The sequence below is a fragment of the Monodelphis domestica genome, chromosome 5 (assembly GCF_027887165.1).
Source record: "Monodelphis domestica isolate mMonDom1 chromosome 5, mMonDom1.pri, whole genome shotgun sequence".
Lineage (NCBI taxonomy): Eukaryota > Metazoa > Chordata > Mammalia > Didelphimorphia > Didelphidae > Monodelphis > Monodelphis domestica.
This window is the reverse complement of record NC_077231.1, coordinates 122,793,949-122,807,886: the sequence shown is the minus strand read 5'-3', so window position 1 is coordinate 122,807,886 and position 13,938 is coordinate 122,793,949. Positions and strand designations below refer to the sequence as shown.

At 36.4% G+C, this 13,938-nt stretch overlaps 1 protein-coding gene across 1 annotated transcript in view; it reads right to left on the bottom strand.

Moving 5' to 3' along the window:
- The window catches only part of ANO2 (anoctamin 2), a 532,091-nt gene that overhangs the window by 229,664 nt on the left and 288,489 nt on the right, over positions 1-13,938 (bottom strand). Inside the window, exons 10-12 of the mRNA XM_056799271.1 lie at positions 10,774-10,934; positions 9,053-9,135; positions 5,489-5,596 (exon numbers count right to left, since the gene is read on the bottom strand). Coding sequence (XP_056655249.1) covers positions 5,489-5,596; positions 9,053-9,135; positions 10,774-10,934 — 352 coding nt within the window. The remainder of the gene's footprint in view (positions 1-5,488; positions 5,597-9,052; positions 9,136-10,773; positions 10,935-13,938) is intronic.

Sequence of the window (13,938 nt, the reverse complement as noted above, 5' to 3'; positions counted from 1 at the left end):
ACTCTAAAGGAAAAGGATATGGGCAAATAGCATGGCATTGAAATTCCAAAGAAGTGTTCAGACAACAGGGAAGAGAACCAGGAGAGAATAGTAATAAGGAAACCAAAAGAATGAATAGTATCAAAAGTTATAGAGAGGTTAAGAAGGATGAGGACTAAGAAAAAGTTTACATAATTTAGGGTTGGTTGCTGTTAACTCCAGTAATCAGTTTGATTCACATGGTCATTCTGAAGCTTGTTTGCAAAGGATTGGCAACTGAAGAGGTAGTAAGAAATTAGAGGCAGCAAGTGTAGGCAAATGTTTTTGGAAGACTGACAATGAAAGGAGGCAGAGAAGGATTTCTGAGATGGTAGTTTTTAAAAGATGGACAGAATTCATGATGAGCAGGTTATTTTTTTAATGGAAGAGTCAAGATGACATGATGAAGAACAAAATGAATAGAACCCAAGAAAACATTATGTACAGAAACAGAAATATTTTTTGAGAAATGACTTGTGCATGTCAACCTCCAGAAAAAGAACGGGTAAGTAGAAATAAGCAAAACAGTTTATGTATATCTTTGTCAAATGAAGCCTTCTCTAGAGTGAGGAGGGAAAGGAAGGAGAGTGAAGACTAAGAATTTTAATATAACAAATTAATTGTTTTTAAAAGGTGGGAAGAATCAAGCTTTTTATAAAATTTTGTGTATTTTAGAGATAGAGTACAATATGTAAACTAATGTGACTATATGAATCCTTAGCATTTCCATCTTTTATGATACTTGCCAATTTTATGAATGACATTATATAAGGGCAAGATGGCTGTGTGAACAAAAGATACATTGTCCAGCTTCCATATACCTGTACTTCAATTAAACCATGAATTTTGCATTAGATTGAATAATGATTTTAAAAGTCCTTGAATAAATAAAATAAATGACTTCTTCCACCCCAGAAATGTACAAGATGTCAGCCAGAACTGAATAAATTGCAATATCTGTTGGTGATGGAATATTATTGTGCTAAAAGGAATAAAGAAATGGAGGAATTCCACGTGAACTGGAAAGACACTGTGATTTTTGGGGACTCACTCCTTAGATGGAGAAATGAGAGCTGAAGGCAGTGAAGAAAGGTTTGATGAAAATGGCTTCCCTCACTACTCCCTCTTAGAGTCCCCGAATTACTTGAGGGAGACAAAATGGAGATTTCCCCTTGGTGAAGGCTTATCCCTTAGTGGCTGTGCTGGCCCTCAAAGGCAGCAGGGAAGTTTTCTCTACAAGGAGAGATTTGAGGGACCTCAATCCAGATATGTGCTGCTTTGGGGCACTCACAAGTCTCCCCTTCATGTCTTCTTGAAAACTGGCAACAAGATGGAGTCTGTCAATGGGCTTACTCTCTAGATATTAAAAAAAAAAATAAGATTGAATTCTATCTGACTGCTTATTTGATTTAATCATTGATTGGGGTAAAGGAGAAGAGGTTAGAGGGATTGTAAGTTGCCCTAAATCTTTTTCTAAATAATCTAATTACTGAAGTAAAAGGTTTTCTCATAGGCATGGAAGAGGTAGAAAAGGGGAGAGCACTAGTCACCAATTTGAGTCCAGTATCTCAACAGTTCATGGAATGAAAGTCTTCAGAGAAATTAAGTTTTCTTGACAGGAAACAGCAATGTTTTAAACAGGAACCTGCGATGTTAAGATTTCTGTCAGTATCAGAAATCTCCACAGTTGTCTTTGAAAATGGCCCTGTGAAACATTTCCTCCTTCCACTCCCTTCTGTGTCTCAGCACCCAAGAACACCTCCTCATGAGAATTTCCCAGAAGTCCTTGTTCAGTTCTCAACTGCCATTCCTGCTTCATTCACTGTAGAGCTCTCAACTTCCATTTTCCCCCAACAGTTCTTTTTTTCTCTCTACATCATTACAACCTCCAGGAATTGATTCAGAATGAAAGAAACAGAACCAGGAGAACATTGTACACAGAGACTGATACATTATGGCACAATCAAAAGTAATAGACTTTTCTACCAGCAGCTCAGGACAATCCAGAGGAATTTATGAGAAAGAACACTTTCCACATTTAGAGAAAGAATTGTGGGAGCAGAAATGCATTAGAAAAATATTTGTTTGATCACATAGTGCGATAGGGTTGTAATTAGGGTTTTCATGCTAAAAGATCACTCTACTGCTAATATGAATAACATAGAAATAGGTTTTGAACAGTGATACATGTATAACTCAGTGGAAGTGCTTGTCAGCTTTGGGAGGGGGGATTATGAATAATGTAACCATGGGAAAAATATTCTAAATAAAAATCTAAAAAATAAAAATAAATAAAAAAGATGTCAGCCAGAAGCCTGAGGGCAACAGGAAAAGGAAACATCAGCAAATCCAGCACCAGAATTGGGTAACCTAATATAACCAGAGATAGCCAGGGACCTATATAGCCTGCAAGGCCCTATGTAACAGAAAACAAGAACAGATACCCTCTCAAGAAAACCCTAGAGTGGTCAGAAAAGCCAAAAGTAGGTACCTTGTAAGCCCTAGTGAATAGCATTGGGCAGAAACTATAGGGCTAATAGAACATCCTAGGCCAAGGTGTTACATTGTTCTTCCCACACTGTTTTGAGTTGCTATGGGACACCCAGAGAATCTACCTCAGTGAATACCAAAGAACCAGGGGAAGGATAGTCCTAAGATTTAGAGTTCAACCCGGGAATCCAGGGCACCCAAGGTGAGACTAAACAGGGCCTGTCACCCCACCTGAAATAGCAAGAGGCAGATCCTGGCTCTAGTGTAGACCCCAATTCACAAACCAAAGTTGAAGAGATATATAAATCAATGAAAAAACTAAAGAGCATAAAAGATCACTGTAGAGCAAGAAGTCCCCCAAAAGAAGGTATGAATAACTCTAAAATAAATACAAGTAGGAATTAAAATGAAATATATTTTATTTAAAAGGCAAGTGGCATGTAATAGAAAAAAAATTATAGAAGATTCTATGAAAGCAGCTACTTATTAGGTCAAATTTAAGTAAGCCAAATAAAATAAATGGCTCATTTATTCCAGGTCTAGGAGAGTGTAAAAAGACTGTGAAAACACATAGAATTTAGTCAAAGAACCTTGCCCCTCACTACCTAAATGAAAGAAGACAAGCCTCTCTAGGGCTCAGTTTCCTCATCTGTAAAATGAGGAGGATAGACTTGAACCTCTATAAAACCTTGTCTGGATATAAATCAATGATTCTTTGTAGAGAGTAGATACTCAGGGTGAGTGAATGAAAAAGGAGGGATAGAAAGCAATGAGGGAGAGAGGGAGGGAGGGATGAAGGGAAAGATAGAAAGGCAGAAATAGAGACAGACAGAGAGGAAAGAGAGGAGGGGAGAGGAAAGGAGGGGAGAGGGGAAAGGAAGGGAGGGAAGGGGAAAAAAGGAAAAGGGACAGAATGAGAGGCAGCAGAATAAAAGTATTTGGAATGAATAGGATGGACATTAATACAATGCCATTTCAGTAATAATTTTAATGATGATGTTGTTGCTAAAGGTAGTGGTAGTAAACGTGATGATTATTTTTCCTATGAATACACTTATTATTTTTAAGCAACACAGCTCTGAGGAAGCAGAAGGGTTCCCTGTCTTATACTGAAGTCCTTTTGAAGAGAGTATCTGCTCTGGTTTCAAAAAATACCACATTATTTTGCCTTTGGCTTTGCATAATTTTGCATGTTAAAATGGAGAGGTCCTAACTCTAAGTATGTGAAATGAAATAAATTAATTCATGACAAATTTGAATTCATAAACAAGATGCAGCAAAGGCGCATGTGAAAAACAAAACAGATTTTTTGAAGCTCATCCATTCACCAAGAGTCCATATTGGTCAAGAACAGAAACACAAAGTAAAGGGTTGGAGACAGAAAAAGATAGTAGAGGAGACATACACTATCTATAGTATCTTCTTGAATATTTATAAGGCACCAAGGAAGTCCAAAAAACAGCACAAATGGGAAACCTTAACCAGCATCCTATATGTGAATTTTCAAGGATTTCTGGTAAGCAGTAGGATGATAGAGACATTGTGATAGCAGCTTAGGCAGCTGAAGATGCAGCTTACTCCTATTTTGGGGTCCTAAAAGCCATTTTGTAGTGTATTCCTTGAAATTCCTATTGGACCTGGAAGCTCAAGAATTTGAGATAGCCAAAGTGAACAACGCCTAGGTTATCTCTCTTCTTTCTACTAACATACTCTATGGATCTTACATAGAGTAAAATAATTCATTAAGAGGAAGATAGTGTGGGTTGAGGGGATATGATTGGGGATGTAGACTCTAAATGAACATCCTAATGCAAACACCAACATAGGTTTTGATAAAGAACACATGTAATACCCAGTGAAATTACGCATGGGAAGGGTGGGGGAGGGAAGGGAGGGAGGGAAAGAATATAATTCTTGTAACCAAGGAATAATGTTCTAAATTGACTAAATAAATAACTTACAACGAAAAAATAACCTGCAAAAATGAAGTCATGAGCTCGTTTGGAATTGGTGCTAATACTACACACTATGACTTGGTCAGATAAAGTCATTATAGCCTCTCCTGTGGACTAGGCTTGAAATGTAGCTCTCGCTAATAACCAAGTAACCAAATTAACTTTAAAATACAACAATTTTCTAAAATATCTTCCCTGATTTGGCTGCCCGTATTGGGTAGAACAATCATGAAAGGCACTTGGAAAGAAGCTTCTGACAGCTCTTGCCACTTTTGATTTGTGTGTGTCTGCATTCTAAGTATACCAGCATCAGCACATTAGGTTGGCTGTTCATTCAATAAAGATGCTGCAAGCCTAAGGGTCAGAAAAAAAAAACTTGTATATAAACCTAATACACAGGATTGAAATGCAAAAAAAATAAATAAATAAATGAAAAAAAAAGTCTCCATGTTTGTGAGTCAACTTGAACTTGAACTAAAACCATGTCAGTTTTGATTCTTAGGCATATCCAAATGGTTTTCAGGGTTTTGTTTTTTCCAAGTTTGCTCTCCTGCCATAATTCACTCTTTGCAAGAATGAGTTGAGCTGAATGTTGTGAAGATTAGATTTAGCTATCTCCTGATTGTAACAATGTAGATACTTAGCTCTTTCTTTATTGTGAAGATATAACAATGTATAGCTCCTATCACTGCATATAGTTTTATTTTTTCTACATTTGAACTCTTTGTAGATTTATGTAAAAGCACATGCCTTTAAAAAAAAAGAATAAAGATTTCCATGTCTAAAAAAAAAGATAAAAAAAAGCAAAACAGTGACCAAAGTCTGACTTATGACTGCTTCATACAAGTCTTGGTGGCAGTGACAAAAAGAAATGTCCTACTCTCATTTCATTTTACCTTATCAGTGAGGAAGGAACACATCCAGCTCTAATATTCTAGCCTTGGATTCATCAAGAAGTTCTAGGAACGGCAAGAACACAGCAGGGAGAAGCTAAAAATAATGACGAGTGAATCTAAGAAACTTACCTCATCATCACTCTCAGTTTTATCTGTTTCCATTTTCTGGACAAGGGACTTATTCTCTTTCAGGATCTTTTCCCGAACCTTAGTTTCATACTCAGGTCGAGAGTGTTCCTAAAATCCAAAATAAGAGCAAAAGAGAAAGGTGGTCAGGAAGATTAAGGGAGAAGATTTCTTAGTCTCTGGAAAATAGTCAGACATCACAAATACATTAAAACTATGGTTTGGGATGAGCAAGATAAGCCATCAACTGTCACGGATCAATCACAAGGAATGGAGACCAAAAACACAACAGAGAACAGGGGAAGAAGGAAAACACAGACATCTGTCACCACACTGAAAACCAAACCTGAGCATTCTCCTTGGTGTAGTGCAGATGTTGAGAAAAGAAAGAAGATACATTAGCAGGTCAGCTGCTTCAAAAGAAAGCCACATGCTTTGTATCACAAACAGTTTAACTGAAAACATAACAGCAAAGCATCCTACCCGAGTCAGCTCCTGCCCAAAACATGAAGACTTAGTCATTTATGAACTGAGCTAGAAGACCAGATGGATCCCCACTGCTTGCAAGTCAAGCAGGTATAGTACAGCTGTTTGAGCTCCATCATTCTACTTCCCCAAACAGCTGATGACAAAGATCAAAAAATAAAATTGTCATTTGGCTGAACCTTTGCAGTCAATGTGATTTACTCACTGAGAAACATATAATAACTACCCAAGGAACACCACTGGATTGTGGTAAAACATGCAAAACAAGCAAGTGAGCTTCCCTGGAGTCAAGGAACCCAAATAGTCAAGATAACAGCCAGATCAATGAGTTGAGGTAGGAGAGGTTACTGGATCCTAAATTAAAGGAATGGCCAATTTATCCCTCCCATTTCATAAGTCCACTACTAATCTGCTGAGAGATCTAGTCATTAGACTTTATCTCTCCACCAAATCCCTGGTAATCATTGTCCAAAACTATTTTTATAAGCCTACCTAGTCAGTCATCTTGTAAGCTAAAAAGGAAGATTCCAACAAAGATGACAAAGGACTTAGAAATTTAAAAATGGACCCTTTCTAGTCTTATGATCCCAAGATACTAGACATGTTTTTCTTTGGACAAGACCTCAGGAAATGGAATAATAGCAGCTTTCCTCAGAGGCATCACTGAAATTCAACATCTAACTGGAGGGGTAGGGGAAGGGTGGAGGTCTGGAAAAAGTATGATAGAGTAGCAAAAGTATTGGAAGTGAGATGTGAACATCTGGGTTCCAACTTGGCTCAGGCCCTTCCTATTTGCATGATCAAGATGTTATTCAGCCTCTTGGGAATTTATAGCTCCCTTATTTATAAAATTAGATGATTATATTCACTAATTTCTAAATTCCTTTCTCATTCTAAATCTATGGTCATATAAATGTAAGTGTCTTCTTCCAAAGCTCCATTCTTCTTTTAATCTTCATCTCCTGAAATTCAACCCACTCCAACTCAGTTCTAGAAGTATTTATCCTTTCCTTTCTATTCCCACTGTCATCTCCTTACTCTAATCACTGAATCTAGAAGTAGGAAGGACTTTGGAGATTATCATGTCTAAATCCCTTATTTTACAAATGTCAAAAGAGGTGAAATGACTTAAATAAAAGTAGGTAGTTATTGCTCTGTTTTATACTTTAAATATATACTTTAAAAACCTTATAAAAACCCTCATAAACAGAGGGATCTCATTGGTCATATCTGCCCAGCTTATGGTTCTTTTCGGCTCTGGTCAGACTTCAATTAATCAAAGATTCCCTGTAGTAAAATACTTTCAGAGACATCATCTAGGATAATAACAACAGCTTTCATCTCTATAGTTCTTTAAGATTGCATAGCTTTGTGTTTATGACATCACTGAAAAAGTATTTTAAGTATTAGCATCTCTACTTTGGATATAAAGAACCTGGGACTCAAGCATTAATTTGCTATTAAATTTGTATCCCAGCAAAGATCAAGGTTCTAAGGCTGACTCATCTGTAACTATCTGTTTGACCTTGGGCAAATCATTTTAACTCTTTGAATCTCAGTTGCCTTATCTGTAAGTGATTGACTGATCTAAATGATCTTTTGGCTCCCTTTCAATTCAAAGTCTGTGGTTTTGGATTGCAGTTCCAACACTGTATGGCACTTTTATATTCTAGGCAAAGGCCCAGGAAAAGATTTCCTCACCTTTAAAATGAGGGAATTGGACTAGATGACCTCAAAAGACCCTCAATGTTTTCACACACATTCTTTGAACAAGAGGCAGTTGGATCAGTTAGGAAAGCAAAAAATTAGTGATATATGTAACTAGGGATTTCTTTGCCTCAGTTCACAAGGAAGTCAGCGGAGAATACAGAAAACCCAGTTTTCAGTTCAGGGTTCTATGCATCACACACCACTTACCATTTTCCCCTCAGTGCATGGAGGAAAAAAGTGTTTTCCACTCATGTGGCAGCTGCTTCAACATTTATAGCTGACCGTTATGAGTGTCCTGAATGATTCTGAATCTCCTTTGCCCACCCTCACCACACGCCATCTGAGGCTGCATTTCACTGACTCTTTTCTCCATGACCAACATGCCCAAAGATTAATAAATGGTACCTGTGGCTAAGGGGAGCTATGGAAAACAAAACAAATTGGACTTGTTGGGTTGCTCTACTAGTTGTAGCCAGAGAGAAAGTCATCTTGGCAGAATGGAAAGATGACTAGATTTAGAGTCATGGGAGGTATTAGGGTTTGAATTCTGGCTCTGCTACTTATTACACGTACCTTCATGCTTTCTTTTTTATCATAAACACCCAATGAAACACTAGTTGTCTCATCACACCCTTAAGCAATTTTCATTATTATTTAATGTTACTTGTTCTGGAAAACTTGTCCTTAGGAGAATCCACCCTTAATAATTTTGCCCTTATCCTTGTTTCCCACAGCCAAAGTGAACTGCCAGAAGTTTTGTTATTCTTTCCATCAATGTTAAGGAAGATCTGACAACTAGTCCCCTCCTTCCACCCCATCCCACTCCCAGATGATGCTTGGACAGATATATATGAAGTTCAATGATAGTAAATACCAAAGACTTGGAGGGACCACTTATGACCAAATGGAGAGACTAGTGTTCCTGGTCCCCCGTGATATAAAATATAAAAATTATAAAATATTATTGATAAAAATTATTATTTTTAAAAAAGGATTTGTATCTCTGTTAGTCAAGACTTATCTGATCATTGTAAGACTTTATCCTGATTGGAAGGGTGAAAGTTGGCAGATAGAAGCTCCAATTTAGGACTACCATAAAGGCCCAGTGCTTGCCAGTGATACAATATTATTTCATAGAAGATATTGAGGCAGCTGGATGAATATCTAGTTTAATATGATGGGCACTAGAGGGGCATCTGTCACCCAGGAAGGCAAGAAAAGAACAGATAGCAGCAAGCACTTACTGTTTTCTCTCCCCAGTCCCACATCTCTTTAAGATAGCAGAAAGTCCCAGGGGAAGGGGGGGGGGGGGGAAGGACATACTGTGCTCAAGAGAACTCACTTCTTAAAAAAAAAAGAGAGAGAACTCACTTCTTCCTCTTCTATGCCAGTCAGGTCCCAGAAGTAGCCTAGTCTCATCTGTAGACGCTTCCAGTTTTCAAGAAACATGGTGGCTTCAGATGGAAAAGAGAAAGAGAGAGAAAGATGAACACTCAATTAAGCTTTTCAAGAATATATTTCTTTCTGCTCTTGTGGTTGAAAGTGGAGCCCCCTGCTTCAACATTTAGTTCATCCCTTTACTTCTAAGCAAAACCAAATCCAAAGCAAATATACCACATCTTCAGGAACCAAGAGATACACAAAGAACCTCCACTCTTCTCCCAAAGCTTACATGCACTCATACACATTCACATATACACAAAGATAAAAAATGTCCAACCTTAAATTATATAACTAATAAATAAAAGGTAAAAGCTCACTGATAGTGGAACAACAACAGTAATAATGAAAGAGGGGAGATTCTAAAGATGTCAAAGAAGTTTATAAAGTACCTACATGCTATTTTTTACCATAGTACTGCTTTTTTACTTATTTCATAAAAATTCTAAGTCTGAACTAATTCTATATGCCTAGAAATTCTTTTGGTCTTGTTCTTATGTTATTTAAGAAACCTTCCATATGACTATAGCATCTGAGAGTTAGAAGAAATCTTGGAAATCATCTAATTCAATTCCCTCACTTCCCTGAAGTCCTAAAGTTTCAAATTAGGAATTCATATACTACTCATTTCTCTTCATGAAGCTAATGATAATCTAAGCAGACTTTGCACCAGAACAGTGGATATTATATTTGTATTTCCAGGAATGGCTAACATAGTATGCTATAATAAGCACTTAATTAATGCTCTATCTATTGATCAATTTGTCTGTGTCTCTATCCATCCTTCTATCTATCCATCCCTGAAGTCAGGGATATGATACAGAAACAATAAGAACTAAGGTAATCATAAGGAAGGGCATAGGTTATAGGATTAGGGAAGTTATAATTCATCATACTACATGTTAAGTATTATGTTCAATCCTGGGAAATTCATTAAATACTATTTGATGTCTTTTGTAGACAGATTGAAGATTAATTATACAATAGTAAATATGTTTGAGGCAGCCTAGTGGTTCACTGCATAGAGTGCTGAGTCTACAATCAAGAAGACCTGAGTTCAAATCTTGATTCCTAAAACTTATGAGCTATGTGACCCTGAGTAAGTCACTCAACTTCTATTTGCCTCAGTTTCTTCAACTGTAAAATGGGAACAACAACACATGTCTTGCAGGGTTGTTGTGAGGATCAAATAAGAAAAAGTTTGTAAAGTCCTTAGCATAGTGCCTGGAACAAACTACATACTATATAAATGTTTATTCCCTTCCTCCTCTTTCCTGTAAATATTCAATTTCCAAATGCCTATTTTTTGGTTTCTCTATAGCAAATAATTAATTTGCAAAATTTGCCTTAAGTGCTAGGCACTCTATAAATAAAATGAACTGGCTTGAATTAAGTTGAGGTTAACTAAATAATTCTCATGTGTAAATGATAGGAAAAAATCTAATTAATATCTAAAAAAGAAAGCTCAGAGAGGTATTCATCTTCTTGTTCCCAGATTTAGTAAAGGGAGACAAATCTATAATCTTCCCCACCAAAAAAAAAATGTTCTTTGGGACATAGGAGGCAGGAGAGAAATATAACATGTAGAAATTGTGCTTACTACCCATTTAGAATCAAAATCCCTTTACCAAATCTTCCAGAGCATCACTCACCCCACAGGGCCATGAAGACAGAAAAAAAGACTGTGGCAGGGTTGTCAAATAGGTGACTGGCCCGTGCTGTGCCACATGCAGTACTGAGGTTCCAATAGTCACAGGATTTATCACAGAGCGGGCACATTGTGAAGGCATTCTGCTGGTCACACATCTCTTTGCTGTAGGGGACAAAGAGAGGAAATTGGTTCAAAACCAATTCATGAATGATTACACCTCACTAGTTGGTATAGCTCAGTTATGTAACTTTTAACAAATATCTTGATCATCAGCTTACCTTAAAGAGCTTACACATCTTTATGCGTATTGGAGCTGAGTGCCCCAACTTGAGAGTAGCATTTTTATATTTTATTCTCTAAAAAAATTGAAGGGATTTTGATTAGAGATGTTGTAATTAACAATATTATGGATCTGAGCCTCCTATAGGTCAATTAAATTGACTTTCTTGGATGACCACAGACTAGACATCCAACAGATGACTCATAAATGTATGCCGTCACAGGGTAAACAGGGAAAAGGAATTTGGACAGATTGATGCAAACTTTGTAATTAATGTGAATCTTTTGAAAAAAAGTAATTTAAAGCTTCATGGACATGCATATTAACCAGCACTAAAAGAACTGTAATTTCCAAAAAAAATGAACTTTTCATGTATTCTACTTGTCATGTTATTTTAACAGAGTCAATCAAAGTATATAAGATTTTCATAAATAGGCTTCAAATAGGAGAATATGGAGCAAAATTCAGAAATTCTAAGATATTTCAGGAATTCATCTCACACCAAATCCACATCTGGTGAATCTATAACCCTTTTACTCAATACCAATGTTGTCCCAGTGAAGAAAATTCCATTCCAGGAAATGGCACTAAATCATTCAGGCCCCATCCCACCAGTGACATTCCTGCTTCCACTGTTTGTAGCTTTAGGATTCTCACAATGTCAAAATTCTTGGGTATCTATTCTTGACTTCTCCATTGATTAGTCATAGTTCCATGAATGAGTCAATCCTGTCCCTATCTGGTTGCTCAAGAAGAAAGGAAATGAGCTACCACAATGAAGAAAAAAGGAGTTGAAACTTCTATCATTTCTCCTAACAAGTATGTGTGAAAACATGGCAGAAGGGGAGTGTGAAGTGGACATCAGATGAACATTACTCATCTGAACTAGACAAAGGTATATTAAACACACACACTTACAAACACTTACACACAAATAGTCTTTCTTGAATAGAAATACATCAAAGTCTGGTTTAATATTAGGAAAACCATCCACATAATTGACCACATCAACAAACAAACCAACAGAAATCACATGATTATCTCAATAGATGCAGAAAAAGCCTTTGACAAAATACAACACCCATTACTATTGAAAACATTATAAAGCATAGGAATAGAAGTCCCATTCCTCAAAATAATAAACAGTATATATTTAAAACCACCAGCAAGTATCATTCACAATGGGGACAAGTTATACGCCTTCCCAATAAGATCAGGAGTGAATCAAAGATTCTCATCATCACATCTATTATTTAATATTCTTCTAGAAATGCTGGTGATAGCAATTAGAGAAGAAAAACAATTTGAAGAAATTAAAATAGGCAATAGGGCAACTACACTATCACTCTTTGAAGATGATATGAAATAAACTAAAAGACTAGTAGAAATAATTAATAACTTCAGCAAAGTAGCAGAGTACAAGATAAACTCACATAAATCATCAGCATTTTTATATATTTCCAACAGAACTCAGCAGCTGGAGTTAAAAAGAAAAACTCATTTAAAATCACTCCAGACAATATAAAATATTTAGGAATCTATCTGCCAACACAAACACAGGAATTATATGAACACAACTACAAAATACTTTTCAAACAATTAAAATTAGATCTAAACAATTGGAAAAACATCAATTGCTCCTGGATAGAATGAGCTAATATCATAAAAGTGAAAATCCTACCCAAATGAATCTACTTAATAAGTGCCATACCCATTAAAGTACCAAAAAACTTTTTTATAGAATTAGAAAAAATTATAACAAAGTTCATCTGGAAGAACAAGAGATCAAGAATACCAAGGGAAATAATGGGGGAAAATGTGAAGGATGGGGGCCTAGCAGTACCACATCTTCAATTGTACCATAAAGCAGTGGTCCTCAAAACAATATGGTACTGGCTAAGAGACAAAAAGGTGGATCAATGAAATAGATTTAGGGTAAATGACCTCAGCAAGCTAATGTTCAATTGACACAAAGATGCCAGCTTTGGGAACAAGAACCCACTATCTGACAAAAATTTCTGGGAAAATTGGAAAACAATATGGGAAAAATTAAGTTCCTCACACCCTATACCAAGATAAATTCAAAATTGCCAAATGTCTTAAGTATAAAGAAAGAACCTATAAGTAATTTAAGTGAACATAGAATAGTATACTTGTCAGATCTGTGGGAAAAGAAGAAATTTAAGATCAAACAAGAGATAGAGAGTGGTGCAAAAGGTAAGATGAATGACTTTGATTATATCAAATTAAAAAGGTTTTGACAAGCAAAACCAATGCAACCAAAACTAGAAGGAAATCAACAAACTGGAAGAACACTTTTTTATAACAAAACTCTCTGACAAAGGTTTAATTTACCAAATATATAAGGAACTAAGTCAAATTTACCAAAAAATCAAACCATACCCCAATCAACAAATGGCCAAGGAACATGAATAGGCAGTTTTCATATGATGAAATCAAAACTGTTCTAAATCCCTCCTGATTAGAGAAACACAAACCAAAACAACTCTGAGGTACCTAGTAGACTGGTCAATATGACAGCAAAGGAAAGTGATAAATGTTGGAAGGGATGTGACAAAACTGGGGCATTAATACACTGCTGGTGGAGTTGTGAATTGGTCCAACCATTCTTGAGGGCATTTTAGAACTATGTGAAAGGTCTTTAAAAGAATGACTACCCTTTGGCCTAGTCAGACCACTATTGGGTTTGTACCCCAAAGAAATAATAAGGGGAAAAAAACTTGTACAAAAATATTTATAGCCTCGTTCTTTGTGGTAGCAATAAATTGGCAAATGAGGAGAAGTCCATCAACTGGGGAGTGACTGAACAAATCATGGTATCTGTTGGTGATGGTATACTATTGTGCTAAAAGGAATAACAAACTA